Raw genomic sequence first — 14,334 nt, forward strand, 5'->3', positions numbered from 1 at the left:
AACAGGTTGGATTAAACAAATGCTATTTCTTTTATTATGCGGAATCGCAAGGTTAGCCTTCCTCCCTTGCATAATACCCTTGCTTAAACAGCTCGTTATGAGGTCTGTAAAAGAAATACAGGCTGAAAAGGAGTTAATATTAATGGAAAGCCTAACCCCGGATACCCACAAGGAAGATGAAGTTTCAGATCATAGCTCCTATATTCAAATTGCACTCTTATAAGTGGGGAATGTGATTCCGGAAGATAAGCCCTAAGATGTGTATTGCTTGTATCCTTGCTTTTTTGCTATTCTGTATCCTGCATGCTTATATTGTTAATCTAACAGGCTAGACTCAATTGTAGGTATTAATAGAGTCTAGAATGGGGCGGGGGGGGGATAAAGTAGGACGTAAAGTGAGATTTGGACATTAAGTGTGAAAACTACTGGGTCAGGCAGGACAGGCTCTCGGGGGGCCTTTGAAACATTGCAAATATTTATGCCTTTTTATCAAAGAAGATATTTTGCACATGCTTAGAGATAAAAAGTTCAGTCATTGATAAAAAAGCCATCGTTGAAAGTAGTTCCCAATTGCATAAATTCAGTTGAATTGGAAATACCATTTCCCCCTCCAAATACTTTCAGACGTAAAGACACTTTGAAGGACGGGTGATTTATACAGATACAATGATAAAATTCCAAAGCCTGAGAATGTACGCTACATACGGGTGGAAAATGGGAAGCCCATAGGCCAAAAACAGGCTGCGTTGGGCAAAAATGGGGGGGGGGGTGCAGAGACATCAATAGGCAATTGGTTTGCTGTTTGCTGCAAGGAGGCAAATTGCTGGGAGGCAGATTTTTTTCTTGTTTTCCTCCCCAAAAGCTAGGTCCGTCATATACTTCAGAGCGTCTTATACTCTGAAAAATATGGTAATTCTTTAGAGTTCCTTATACTAAAACACAAAAACTCTGATTTCCAGCAAATAAAAATTTAAAGGTGTGATATGGAAAAGGGGAAAATCTGAGATGCAGCCAAGATGAGTTTGGTGGGTTTTATCCAGAGACTTCTTCATCACCATCCTTGGAAGGAAGGCATGCCAGGAATAATTCCATCCTATTTCTTCTGGCAGGAAGAAAATTAATTTTATTTTTTCTTTCCCCTTGGGCAGAACAGAAATCAGCTTTCCTGAAAAAAAATCTATGGAGATTCTCGGTCATCCAGGTCATGGTTACCCCAAAGATGCTTTTTCAAAAGGCAATTGGACTCCACCCCCCCCCCCTTTCAAGACATTTCACTTCTCATCCAAGACGCTTCTTGAGTTCTGACTGAATGGTGGAAGAGGGAAGGATTTACGTATATCCCTTGCAGTCTTCTAGTCATTAGTACTTTTTCTGATAGTCATGGAGGGCACTTGGAAGTTTATCTATACCCCCTGGGTTACTTGGATGGTGCAAATGGGTGTGGATAAACCAAAAGGCACTGTTGCAGAAAATGACAGGCTTTAGACTTCTCGGGATCCAGGAAAAGTTTATTTGGCAGCCAGGTTCAGAAAGTTAGCGAAATAGCTAACATTGCAAATTCTGAACCACCTTCATTGTCGAAGCACGCGTTCTTATACATTCTCAAAGGCAGCGTAACACGGAAGCATTTAACTTATTTCTTATTGGTTACCTTGGGGAGAAAGCCTTATAAGGAGATGAAGGTCTTACTTCTCCTTTTGTTACAGGTATGGATTATGTGTCATTAATGAACTTTATCTGAACCTTGTGGTTTGGACTTTTGACAAAGGGACGTTGGCTGGAACATCTTGTGGTTAGAGGCTGAAGACATTTCTTTTAAGCAAGCTTCTCACTATCCTTTTTATGCCATGTCTTCATTCTTATATTTTTAATCCATATTTTATTCTACTTTAGCACCTTTGGCTTTCTGGAACAGAAAATAAGGGAGAAGAGGAGAAATCCTGCTTTGTGGGACCTGCTTTCAGAAGTCTCCCAAAATTCTTAAGATTTACATATCCAAACGGACTTCAGGGAGAAACAATCTGAATATTTTAGAGAAAAAATGGGATGGGGAGGGGCTGGGAATGTATGGCATTTAAAGTAGTTCTTCTGCCTTCATCCTTCATCTTATAAGTTTGGTACAGGACCAATAATTCCGATCTGTGCCTCCAGGTTACCAATTCAGTTTCACTGGTCATCTCCAAGGACAGTGTCATATTTCTCCTACGCTGTTGCTGCTGTACTCCTATGCAATGTATAAGCAAGACCACCTGTCGGAAGGGAGAAATAATGGATTAGACACCCAGCAGAGGAAGTAGAATTTTAAAGAAATAAATAACCAGGAATCTATGGGGTTCTGAACTCAATCTCATCTCTTTATCCCCCTGTTTATGACCAAGCTCTAATCCTTAAAAGTCAGTGGAAGGTCCAGAATAGACCTATTGCTCTTAACTGCACACAGTCTTGAAGTCAGATATGTGAGGTAAACTAGCATCTCCTAAATGCCAGGAACTTCAAATGTTTTTAGTCCCAACCAAGCAAGGGATTGGATAAGCTGCAATACAGGATATATAGATGTTTGGATGTTTAAATCAGAGGTAGATTGCAGCCGATTCAGCCCGAATTGGCCAAACCGGTAGTAGCGGCGACAGGAGGCTCCGCCCACCCGCCCGAATGAGTGTGGGAGGGCGCCTGAACCAGTAGTAAAAAAATTAGCAACCTACTAAAAGAGGAAAAGGTAATTCAAACATGGCTTCAGCATGGGCAATTACAGGCCAGATGGAAAAAAGATTAAAAAATAGGTTTTACGCAAAATGAGGATAACCTACTAAAACAAATTAGGGATCAAAGTCAAATGCATATAAAAAGGTTATACAATGTATTAATAGAAATGGATTTGGAAAGAGAATTAGTCAAAGATTGTATGATAAAGTGGGAACACAATTTTGAAGAACCAATAATGTTGGATACATGGGAAAAGATATGGGTAAGAAATGTAAAATTCACACAAGCCCAAAATTTGAGAGAGAACTTTTATAAGATGTTTTATAGATGGCATTTAGATCCTAAAAAACTGGCCTGTATGTATCCGAATTTACAACCTCAATGCTGGAGATGTGATTGTGTTGATGCTACATATTATCATATATGGTGGACTTGTAAAAAGGTTACAGCATTTTGGATAAAAATATGGTGGATTATGCCAAATGTTCTTTAAAAAAGGATAAAGTTTACCCCTCAGTTATTCCTGTTAGGTATAACTACTGATTGTACTGTTATAGGGACTAACTTGATTTTGCATTTAATAACGGCAGCAAGACTTTTGGTGGCACAATATTGGAAGAAGGAAGATTTGCCTACTATTCAAGAATGGACATTAAAAGTTACAAACCTAGCAGAGATGGCTAAAATATCAGCATATCTCAAAGACCACTCAAATGAGAAATATAAACTGGAGTGGAGAAGATGGATTACATTCAAAATAAATACGAGACTAAGAAATTCCAGATAGTTTATGACTGAGGAAGCAAGGAATGATATAATCTGTTTAGAGTTAGCCTAGCAAAGAGGAGTTAAAGCTCAAATGAAAGTTGATACTAACTTTCTTTAAGTTTATTTTAGAACATCTTTGTTAAAGATTTATACCCTGTATTTGTTCTGGGAAGTCGGGAGTGGGGGGAGGGTGGGGGCTGGGGGGGGTTCAGGTGGGGAGGGTGGGGGACGGGAGGTAAATATTTGTAAAAGCCTTTTTTTTTTCAAAAATTCTCAATTAAAAAAAAATAGCAACCCACCTCTGGTTTAAATGTTGCTGATTCCTCTCCTGCCGGGGAAATGTGCTTAGTTCCCAACCCAAAATGAAATGCGTTTCATTGTTGTGAAAATGTACAGAATGCATAAAGATGTATCTTTAAAAGAAATCTCACCAGGGTATCCAAAAAAGATCCTTACCAGTTAGAAGATACAAAGGAAAAGAGGCCCAACCCAAACCAAAAGACCATCCATAGTAGGTGCTGGCAATTTGTCCTGTGAAAATGGACATGGCAATCATGACGCAGAGGCCTGAAAATCAAGAGAGAGGTAGAGGTAGAAACCTTTCCTTCAGAAGTATGGAAGACACCAATGGGCTTTTCTGCTCTCATTGCAAAGAAAGTGACCGAAACTGGCGCTTCAAAAGATGAGTTAATTTGCCAAATATCTAGGGAGATTTTTCAATCATCCAGGTCATGGTTGTCCTCAAAAGTACTTTTTTTCAAAAGCCTAGTGGACTCTCTGTGTTTTTCCTTGAAGATGTTTTGCTTCTCAACCAAAAGAGAACTTTAAGTAGCTTCTTGGATGAGAAGCAAAGCATCTTCAATGAAAAACAAAGGAAGTCCAGTTGCCTTTAAAAAAAGCAAATCTGGTTAATTTGCCAATTTTGTTTTCTCAGTGTCAAATTTTTCCTTTTATAAATCTGTTTTAACAGTGAACTGCATCCTTTCCTAGATCAAAAGACTTTTCTCACAGCCACTTATGCTTTAGTCATGTCTAGCCTGAGCTAGGGTCACATTTGAAGATACCCTGCTCTCAAGGCTCACTCACATTTTCACCTACATTTCACCTTTGTTTGCCACTTGACAATAACAGGCAATGGGGTGGGTGGGATGGAGGGGTGGGAGAATGGTATTCAAGCATCCGTCAGCTTCCATGAGACATTGCTGTCACCACAAGGATACACTGAGCAAATGTCCCAGCCTGCCTGGCTGTTTCCCATAAGAAGACGAAAGAAGAGATTGGTGAACATTTGGACTGGGTGGCCCATAAGAAAAAGGGTGGAATTAACTATCTTTTGAGATATCTTCATTAACTGTCTTCCTCTGAAAACCTGAACTGAAGGAACGTCAAAAGCAGGCAGAATATAGAATTAGGAATGACTGTGAGGAGGATGTTTTAAATAGCAATAGCACCTGGACTTACATAACCCTTCACAGTGCTTGACAGCCCTCTCTAAGCACTTTACGGAGTCAGCATATTGCACCCAACAACTTGGGTCCTCACCAATCTCAGAAAGGTGGAAGGCTGAGTCACCCTTGAGCCAGTGAGGATCAAACTGCTGGCAGTCAGCAGAATTATAAAACACACACACACAAACACAAACACATACTCACACCCAAATAATAGTCATAGTTTTAAACTAATCCACACAAAATATGGTATCTGTGAAAAGACTCTTGTACAGATTCTTACCTGCAGTAAAGCTGGCAAGACATGCAGTGATGCTCATGGAGATATTGCCAAGAAGGGGTTTCCAAAACAGGACACAAAGCCCACCGAGAGAGACAACGCCACTAATGAGCCCCAGAAACATGAAAATTCGGATGGCATGGATAGAACCTGTAAGGAGCCAATGCAGACACAAGATTCAAGATGGAGGATCCTGGACCTTTCAGATTAGTGATGCATTATGGAATATTGAGTCTTACCTGGCACCAATTTCACACTAAGTGGGAAACATGTTTGGTCTTGACAAGTATTCCATAGACCCAGTCGGGTTCCGGAATGTGCTATCCAATAGTCTGTGGCCAAGGCAAGGATCAGAAATAGAAGGCTGATGAAGGAAGACAACACAGCACCGAAATGCAGGGCACTCATTTCTATGGGATGCACTGGTCTGCCACTGGCCGAGAGGTCTGGATGGAACAACATTAATTTTATGTTACTGATGTTCATTACTTTGATCATTTATGGTGACGCCGCTTAATTACTTTGTCTGCTAACAATTCTAGGAGTTGAAGTCCACAAGTCTTAAAGTTCCAAAGTTTGGACACCCCTGATTTAAACGGAAGAGCAATCAAGTTTATCAGAAATGAACAAACATTTTAAGAAGCGGAACATCTGAAAGAAGATCTGACCTTTGGGATTTCTCAAGGGATCTTGAGCTAATACATTAATTGAGCTAATACATTAATTAGTTAATGTATTAATATATTAATTGAGCCGCTATTAATCTCATTATTAATTATGAAACAAACAGTGCTTAGAAGTATTATTCAGCAAGCAGGAAAAAAAATGCAGCTTTCCCCACAATCTTAAGTGAAGGAGCCTAGTGTAAAATATTGATTTCAAAAGATTAGAATTAGATCCCATCAGTACTTCTTGAAGCTCGTTAAGAAGAAAATTTGCCAATTCTTAAATGATTAAAGAAATAAAGAAATACTATCTCACCAGCTTAGAAATTGTTCTTTGACTGTTCTGCAGGTGATAACTCTCCGAAGTAGAAGTCTAGAATGCTTGAGTGTCCAGATATAATACGTTAACCAATGACTTTGACTTCCTTTATCAGGAAGGGACGCTTTATATGATATCCAAATTGGGTTCCCGCCCATGTAAAGTTTCTTTCCTGTTGCATTTCCCTAGTTTCTAGGGAAACTAGGAGTTTGAATGCAGATGGGGAGGGGCTTCTCATGGGGACAACCAGCCCATGACTGTGTGGACACCCAACCCTAAAATGTATTCAATTCATTCTGAGTACATTTGTGCAGCATTATAGTGTTATGTTTACTTTGTGAAATTGTTCTACATTCAGAGTTTCTGTTTCGTTTCTAGTTGCTACTGGAAAAGTCGCAACATCAATAAAAATTTTAAAAAATGAAAAAGACACTTATTCTGCCACACCTAGTTATGAGAAATGGGGAATTTGATTCCTTTTTCAGTTCCTCTTTGATCATTTATGAGCCAAAAAAAAAAAATTGCTACCAACCTGCCTTCCATTGAGGACCTGTACACGGCGTGAGTCAAAAAAAGGGCTGTGAAAATATTCACAGACCCCTTGCATTTTTCGACCCCCACTCCCTGTCCCTGGTAAAGTCCTTGTCTTGGATCATCTTCATTAATTTGATTGGCAAATTAACCTGGCATTCCTGTGAAGTTTGAAGTTTATTTCATTTGTATGCCGCCCTTTTCCCTGTAAGGGACTCAGGGGTCACTGTGGGGTCACTATCAGAGGAACAATGCCCATCTGAAGTGTATCTTGCCCCCAGGAAAACCCTTGTAGACGAAAAATTGACTCGCAGCATGTCTCCCTCTGCTCACAAGATCTTCCAACAGAAAGTCACTCCCACCTCCACTTGTTTTTAACCGATGGGAGGGGAATCTGACCACTGGAAGCTGCCCAAGGCCATTCCAACCACCCTGACTTCCCGTTTGGCTTTCAATACAATCCGCTACGGGAGTTTGTGTTTACTTTTGCAATATAGAGCCGAGGTGGCGCAGTGGTTAAATGCAGCACTGCAGGCTACTTCAGCTGACTGCAGTTCTGCAGTTTGGCTGTTCAAATCTCACCGCCTCAGGGTGGACTCAGCCTTCCATCCTTCTGAAGTGGGTAAAATGATGATCCGGATTTTTGGGGGCAATATGTTGACTCTGTAAACCGCTTAGAGAGGGCTGAAAGCCCTATGAAGCGGTATATAAGTCGAACTGCTATTGCTATTGCTATATCTCTTTGAAGGACCAGACCTCAGGAATAAGTTAATGGATCCTAATCAAGAAATTCCATTACAGCCCCTGACTGGTATGTTCCTAGCAGGAACTTTACAAGTCTGGACTAATGAAAGGAACCTCGGAGCCCATGCCTTCTCCGTGAACATCGGCGTATGTGTAGGAGAAAATGGAGTTTTCTTCCTATGTGGGGGAAATGCATATCGATGTTTACCCACCAATTGGACTGGCACATGCACTCTAATACACCTCCTCCCTAAAATGGGTGGCAAGTGGGGAACAGACCCTCCCTGTACCCCTCATGGGACATGTCCAGAAAAGAGGGCTGCTCCTAATTCCGTTATTAGCGATCTTGAGAATAGGGACTGCAGTTGGAACGGGTGTAGGTGGAATGACCCACTCCATTACACAGCTCAGGGAGCTGTCGGAAGAATTCCAAGAAAGCCTGAACCAAATTGCTGAACTGGCGTGCCATAGATCTTTTAACTGCTGAAAAAGGTGGGCTATGTGTATTCCTGGGAGAAGATTGCTGTTTCTATATGAATAAATCAGGAGCGGTCTGTGGAGGGTGGTGTAGTTAAAGAACTACAAAACCCAGCTTCCTCAATTGGTTAAAGAATGCAAGGGACAGATGAATGGTTCTCTTGGCTACTGGGAACAGGTTGGATTAAACAAATGCTATTTCTTTTATTATGTGGAATCGCAAGGTTAGCCTTCCTCCCTTACATAATACCCTTGCTTAAACAGCTCGTTATGAGGTCTGTAAAAGAAATACAGGCTGAAAAGGAGTTAATGTTAATGGAAAGCCTAACCCCACATAACCTCAAGGAAGATGAAGTTTCAGATCATAGCTCCTATATTCAAATTGCACTCTTAGAAGTGGAGAAAGTGATTCCGGAAGATAAACCCTAAGATGTGCATTGCTTGTATCCTTGCTTTTTTGCTATTCTGTATCCTGCATGCTTACATTGTTAATCTAACAGGCTAGACTCAATTGTAGGTATTAATAGAGTCTAGAATGGGGTGGTGGGGGATAAAGTAGGGCGTAAAGTGAGATTTGGACATTAAGTGTGAAAACTACTGGTTCAGGCAGGACAGCCTCTCGGGGGGCCTTTGAAACATTGCAAATATTTATGCCTTTTTATCGAAGAAGATATTTTGCACATGCTTAGAGATAAAAAGTTCAGTCATTGATAAAAAAGCCATCGTTGAAAGTAGTTCCCAATTACATAAATTCAGTTGAATTGGAAATACCATTTCCCCCACCAAATACTTTCAGACGTAAAGACACTTTGAAGGACGGGTGATTTATACGGATACAATGATAAAATGCCAAAGCCGGAGAATGTATGCCACATACGGGCAGAAAATGGGAAGCCTATAGGCCAAAAACAGGCTGCGTTGGGCAAAAATGGGGGGGGGCGGTGCAGAGACATCAATAGGCAATTGGTTTGCTGTTTGCTGCAAGGAGGCAAATTGCTGGGAGGCAGAATTTTTTCTTGTTTTCCTCCCCAAAAGCTAGGCACGTCTTATATTTCAGAGCGTCTTATACTCTGAAGAATATGGTAATTCTTTAGAGTTCCTTATACTAAAACACAAAAACTCTGATTTCCAGCAAATAAAAATTTAAAGGTGTCATATGGAAAAGGGGATAATCTGAGATGCAGCCAAGGTGAGTTTGTGGGGGGGGGGGGGTATCCAGAGACTTCTTGATCACCATCCTTGGAAGGAAGGCATGCCAGGAATAATTCCATCCTATTTCTTCTGGCAGGAAGAAAATTAATTTTATTTTTTCTTTCCCCTTGGGCAGAACAGAAATCAGCTTTCCTGAAAAAAAATCTATGGAGATTCTCGGTCATCCAGGTCATGGTTACCCCAAAGATGCTTTTTCAAAAGGCAATTGGACTCCACCCCCCCCCCCTTTCAAGACATTTCACTTCTCATCCAAGACGCTTCTTGAGTTCTGACTGAATGGTGGAAGAGGGAAGGATTTACGTATATCCCTTGCAGTCTTCTAGTCATTAGTACTTTTTCTGATAGTCATGGAGGCCACTTGGAAGTTTATCCATACCCCCTGAGTTACTTGGATGGTGCAAATGGGTGTGAATAAACCAAAAGGCAGTGTTGCAGAAAATGACAGGCTTTAGACTTCTCGGGATGCAGGAAAAGTTTATTTGGCAGCCAGGTTCAGAAAGTTAGCGAAATAGCTAACATTGTAAATTCTGAACCACCTTCATTGTCAAAGCACGCGTTCTTATACATTCTCAAAGGCAGCGTAACACGGAAGCATTTAACTCATTTCTTATTGGTTACCTTGGGGAGAAAGCCTTATAAGGAGATGAAGGTCTTCTCCTTTTGTTACAGGTATGTATTATGTGTCAATAATGAACTTTATCTGAACCTTGTGGTTTGGACTTTTGACATAGGGATGTTGGCTGGAACATCTTGTGGTTAGAGGCTGAAGACATTTCTTTTAAGCAAGCTTCTCACTATCCTTTTTTATGCCATGTCTTCATTCTTATATTTTTAATCCATATTTTATCCTACTTTAGCACCTGTGGCTTCCTGGAACAGAATATAAGGGAGAAGAGGAGAAATCCTGCTTTGTGGGACCTGCTTTCAGAAGTCTCCCAAAGTTCTTAAGATTTACATATCCAAACGGACTTCAGGAAGAAACAATCTGAATATTTTAGAGAAAAAATGGGATGGGGAGGGGCTGGGAATGTATGGCATTTAAAGTAGTTCTTCTGCCTTCATCCTTCATCTTATTAATTTGGTACAGGACCAATAATTCCGATCTGTGCCTCCAGGTTACCAATTCAGTTTCACTGGTCATCTCCAAGGACAGTGTCATATTTCTCCTACGCTGTTGCTGCTGTACTCCTATGCAATGTATAAGCAAGACCACCTGTCGGAAGGGAGAAATAATGGATTAGACACACAGCAGAGGAAGTAGAATTTTAAAGAAATAAATAACCAGGAATCTATGGGGTTCTGAACTCAACCTCATCTCTTTATCCCCCTGTTTATGACCAAGCTCTAATCCTTAAAAGTCAGTGGAAGGTCCAGAATAGACCTATTGCTCTTAACTGCACACAGTCTTGAAGTCAGATATGTGAGGTAAACTAGCATCTCCTAAATGCCAGGAACTTCAAATATTTTTGGTCCCAACCAAGCAAGGGATTGGATAAGCTGCAATACAGGATATATTGTAAGACTTGTAAAAAGGTTAAAGCATTTTGGATAAAAACATGGTGGATTATGCAAAATGTTCTTTAAAAAAAAGGACAAAGTTTACCCCTCAGTTATTCCTGTTAGGTATAATGACTGATTGTACAGTTATAGAGACTAACTTGATTCTGCATTTAATAACTGCAGCAAGACTGTTGGTGGCGCAATACTGGAAGAAGGAAGATTTGCCTACTATTCAAGAATGGACATTAAAAGTAACAAATCTAGCAGAGATGGCTAAAATATCAGCATATCTCAAGGACCACTCAAATGAGAGATATAAACTGGAGTGGAGAAGATGGATTGATTACATTCAAAATAAATACGAGGCTAAGAAATTCCAGATAGTTTATGGCTGAAGAAGCAAGGAATGATATAATCTGTTTAGAGGTAGCCTAGCAAAGAGGAGTTAAAGCTCAAATGAAAGTTGATACTAACTTTCTTTAAGTTTATTTTAGAACATCTTTGTTAAAGATTTATACTCTGTATTTGTTCTGGGAAGTCAGGGGTGGGGGGAGGGTGGGGGGTGGGGGGGGTTCAGGTGGAGAGGGTGGGGGATGGGAGGTAAATATTTGTAAAAGCCTTTTTTTTTTTTCAAAAATTCTCAATTAAAAAAAAATAGCAACCCACCTCTGGTTTAAATGTTGCTGATTCCTCTCCTGCCAGGGAAATGTGCTTAGTTCCCGACCCAAAATGAAATACGTTTCATTGTTGTGAAAATATACAGAATGCATAAAGATGTATCTTTAAAAGAAATCTCACCAGGGTATCCAAAAATATCCTTACCAGTTAGAAGATACAAAGGAAAAGAGGCCCAACCCAAGCCAAAAGACCATCCATAGTAGGTGGCGGCAGTTTGTCCTGTGAAAATGGACATGGCAATCATGACGCAGAGGCCTGAAAATCAAGAGAGAGGTAGAGGTAGAAACCTTTCCTTCAGAAGTATGGAAGAAACCAATGGGCTTTTCTGCTCTCATTGCAAAGAAAGTGACTGCCTCTTGGGATGCTTATTGCATTAGAATAGTCCAAGTATTTCATATTTGCTCCAAACTCAGAAACTGGTGCTTCGAAAGATGAGTTAATTTTCCAAATATCTAGGGAGATTTTTCAATCATCCAGGTCATGGTTGTCCTCAAAAGTTCTTTTTTTCAAAAGCCTAGTGGACTCTCTGTGTTTTTCCTTGGAGACGTTTTGCTTCTCAACCAAAAGAGAACTTAAAGTAGCTTCTTGGATGAGAAGCAAAGCATCTTCAGTGAAAAACAAAGGAAGTCCAGTTGCCTTTTAAAAAAGCACCTGTGGTTAATTTGCCAATTTTGTTTTCTCAGTGTCAAATTTTTCCTTTTATAAATCTGTTCTAACAGTGAACTGCATCCTTTCCTAGATCAAAAGACTTTTCTCACAGCCACTTATGCTTTAGTCATCTCTAGTCTGAGCTAGGGTCACATTTGAAGATACCCTGCTCTCAAGGCTCACTCACATTTTCACCTACATTTCACCTTTGTTTGCCACTTGACAATAACAGGCAATGGTGTGTGTGGGATGGAGGGGTGGGAGAATGGTATTCAAACATCCGTCAGCTTCCATGAGACATTGCTGTCACCTCAAGGACACACTGAGCAGATGTCCCAGCGTGCCTGGCTGTTTCCCATAAGAACATGAAATAAGAGATTGGTGAACATTTGGACTTGGTGGCCCATAAGAAAAAGGGTGGAATTAACTATCTTTTGAGATATCTTCATTAATTGTCTTCCTCTGAAAACTTGAACTGAAGGAACTTCAAAAGCAGGCAGAATATAGAATTAGGAATGACAGTGAGGAGGATGTTTTAAATAGCAATAGCACCTGGACTTACATAACGCTTCCTAGTGCTTAACAGCCCTCTCTAAGCACTATACGGAGTCAGCATATTGCACCCAACAACTTGGGTCCTTCCCAATCTCGGAAAGGTGGAAGGCTGAGTCACCCTTGAGCCAGTGAGGATCAAACTGCTGGCAGTCAGCAGAATTATAAAACACACACACACACACACACACACACACACACACACACACACACTAATAATAGTCATAGTTTTAAACTAAGCCACACAAAAAAATGGCATCTGTGTAAAGACTCTTGTACAGATTCTTACCTGCAGAAAAGCTGCCATACAATGCAGTGCTGCTCATGGAGATTTTGCCAAGAAGGGGTTTCCAAAACAGGACACAAAGCCCACCGAGAGAGACAATGCCACTAATCATCCCCAGAAACATGAAGCTTTGGACGGCACGTAAAGAACCTGTAAGGAGCCAATGCAGACACAAGATTCAAGGTGGAGGATCCTGGATCTTTCAGATTAGTGATGCATTATGGAATATTGAATCTTACCTGACACAAATTCCACACCAAGTGGGTAACATTCATGGTCCTTACAAAATTTCCATAGACCCAGACGGGTTCCGATTAGACTATTGGCTATCCAATAGTCTGTGGCCAAGGCAAGGATCAGGCACAGAAGGCTGATGAAGGAAGACAACACAGCACCGAAATGCAGGACACTCATTTCTATGGGATGCACTGGTCTGCCACTGGCCGAGAGGTCTGGATGGAACAACATTAATTATATGTTACTGATGTTCATTACTTTGATCATTTATGGTGACGCCTCTTAATTACTTTGTCTGCTAACAATTCTGGGAGTTGAAATCCACAAGTCTTAAAGTTCCCAAGTTTGGACAACCCTGATTTAAACGGACGGGCGATCAAATTTATCAGAAATGAACAAACATTTTAAGAAGCGGAACATCTGAAAAAAGATCTGACCTTTGGGATTTTTCGAGGCATCTTGAGCTAATACATTAATTGAGCTAATACATTAATTAGTTAATGTATTAATGTATTAATTGAGCCGCTATTACTCTCCTTATTAATTATGAAACAAACAGTGCTTAGAAGAATTATTCAGCAAGCAGAAAAAAATATATGCAGCTTTCCCCACAATCTTTAGTGAAGGAGCCTAGCGTAAAATATTGATTTCAAAAGATTAGAATTAGATCCCATCAGTACTTCTTGAAGCTCGTTAAGAATAAAATTTGCCAATTCTTAAATGATTAAAGAAATAAAGAAATACTATCTCACCAGCTTAGAAATTGTTCTTTGACTGTTCTGTAGGTGAAAACTCTCCGAAGTAGAAGTCTAGAATGCTTGAGTGTCCAGATATAATACGTTAACCAATGACTTTGACTTCCTTTATCAGGAAGGGACGCTTTATATGATATCCAAATTGGGTCCCCGCCCATATAAAGTTTTTTTCCTGTTGAATTTCTTAATTCTTGGCTTTCTCAGATCTTAAAATGATTGCAACATATCAATGTAAGAGTCACTGCAGTTTGAACTACAAAACCCAGCTTCCTCAATTGGTTAAAGAATGCAAGGGACAAATGAATGGTTCTCTTGGCTACCGGGAACAGGTCGGATTAAACAAATGGTATTTCTATTATTATGTGGAATCACAAGGTTAGCCTTCCTCCCTTGCATAATACGCTTGCTTAAACAGCTCATTATGAGGTCTGTAAAAGAAATGCAGGCTGAAAAGGAGTTAATGTTAATGGAAAGCCTAACCCCAGATACGCTCAAGGAAGATGAAGTTTCAGATCATAGCTCCTATATTCA

The 14,334-nt window shown here is 40.2% G+C and overlaps 1 protein-coding gene across 1 annotated transcript; it reads right to left on the reverse strand.

Annotated features, from left to right (window-relative positions):
• Positions 1–1,890: 1,890 nt before the first annotated feature.
• LOC116515580 lies at positions 1,891–13,904 on the reverse strand. The gene is made up of 9 exons (XM_032227702.1): positions 13,801–13,904; positions 13,051–13,263; positions 12,815–12,961; positions 11,470–11,580; positions 10,334–10,360; positions 5,439–5,645; positions 5,203–5,349; positions 3,928–4,038; positions 1,891–2,249 (listed from the first exon to the last, which is right to left on the reverse strand). The coding sequence occupies exons 2-9, from the start codon at positions 13,223–13,225 to the stop codon at positions 2,203–2,205; spliced, it is 972 nt and encodes a 323-aa protein (XP_032083593.1). The 5' UTR covers positions 13,226–13,263; positions 13,801–13,904; the 3' UTR covers positions 1,891–2,202.
• Between the last annotated feature and the right edge of the window lie 430 nt (positions 13,905–14,334).

This window comes from Thamnophis elegans, chromosome 12 (genome assembly GCF_009769535.1).
Source record: "Thamnophis elegans isolate rThaEle1 chromosome 12, rThaEle1.pri, whole genome shotgun sequence".
NCBI classification, from domain to species: domain Eukaryota; kingdom Metazoa; phylum Chordata; class Lepidosauria; order Squamata; family Colubridae; genus Thamnophis; species Thamnophis elegans.

Bases quoted from the DNA above. Each gene is read 5' to 3' on its own strand.
- LOC116515580 (XM_032227702.1), bottom strand. From the start codon at position 13,225: ATGAGTGTCCTGCATTTCGGTGCTGTGTTGTCTTCCTTCATCAGCCTT. The intron at 5,646-10,333 runs GTACAGCAGCAA...TGTTCCATCCAG, and splicing joins TGCTTATACATTGCATAGGA to ACCTCTCGGCCAGTGGCAGA. The intron at 5,350-5,438 runs GTAAGACTCAAT...GGCTCCTTACAG, and splicing joins TAGTGTGAAATTGGTGCCAG to GTTCTATCCATGCCATCCGA.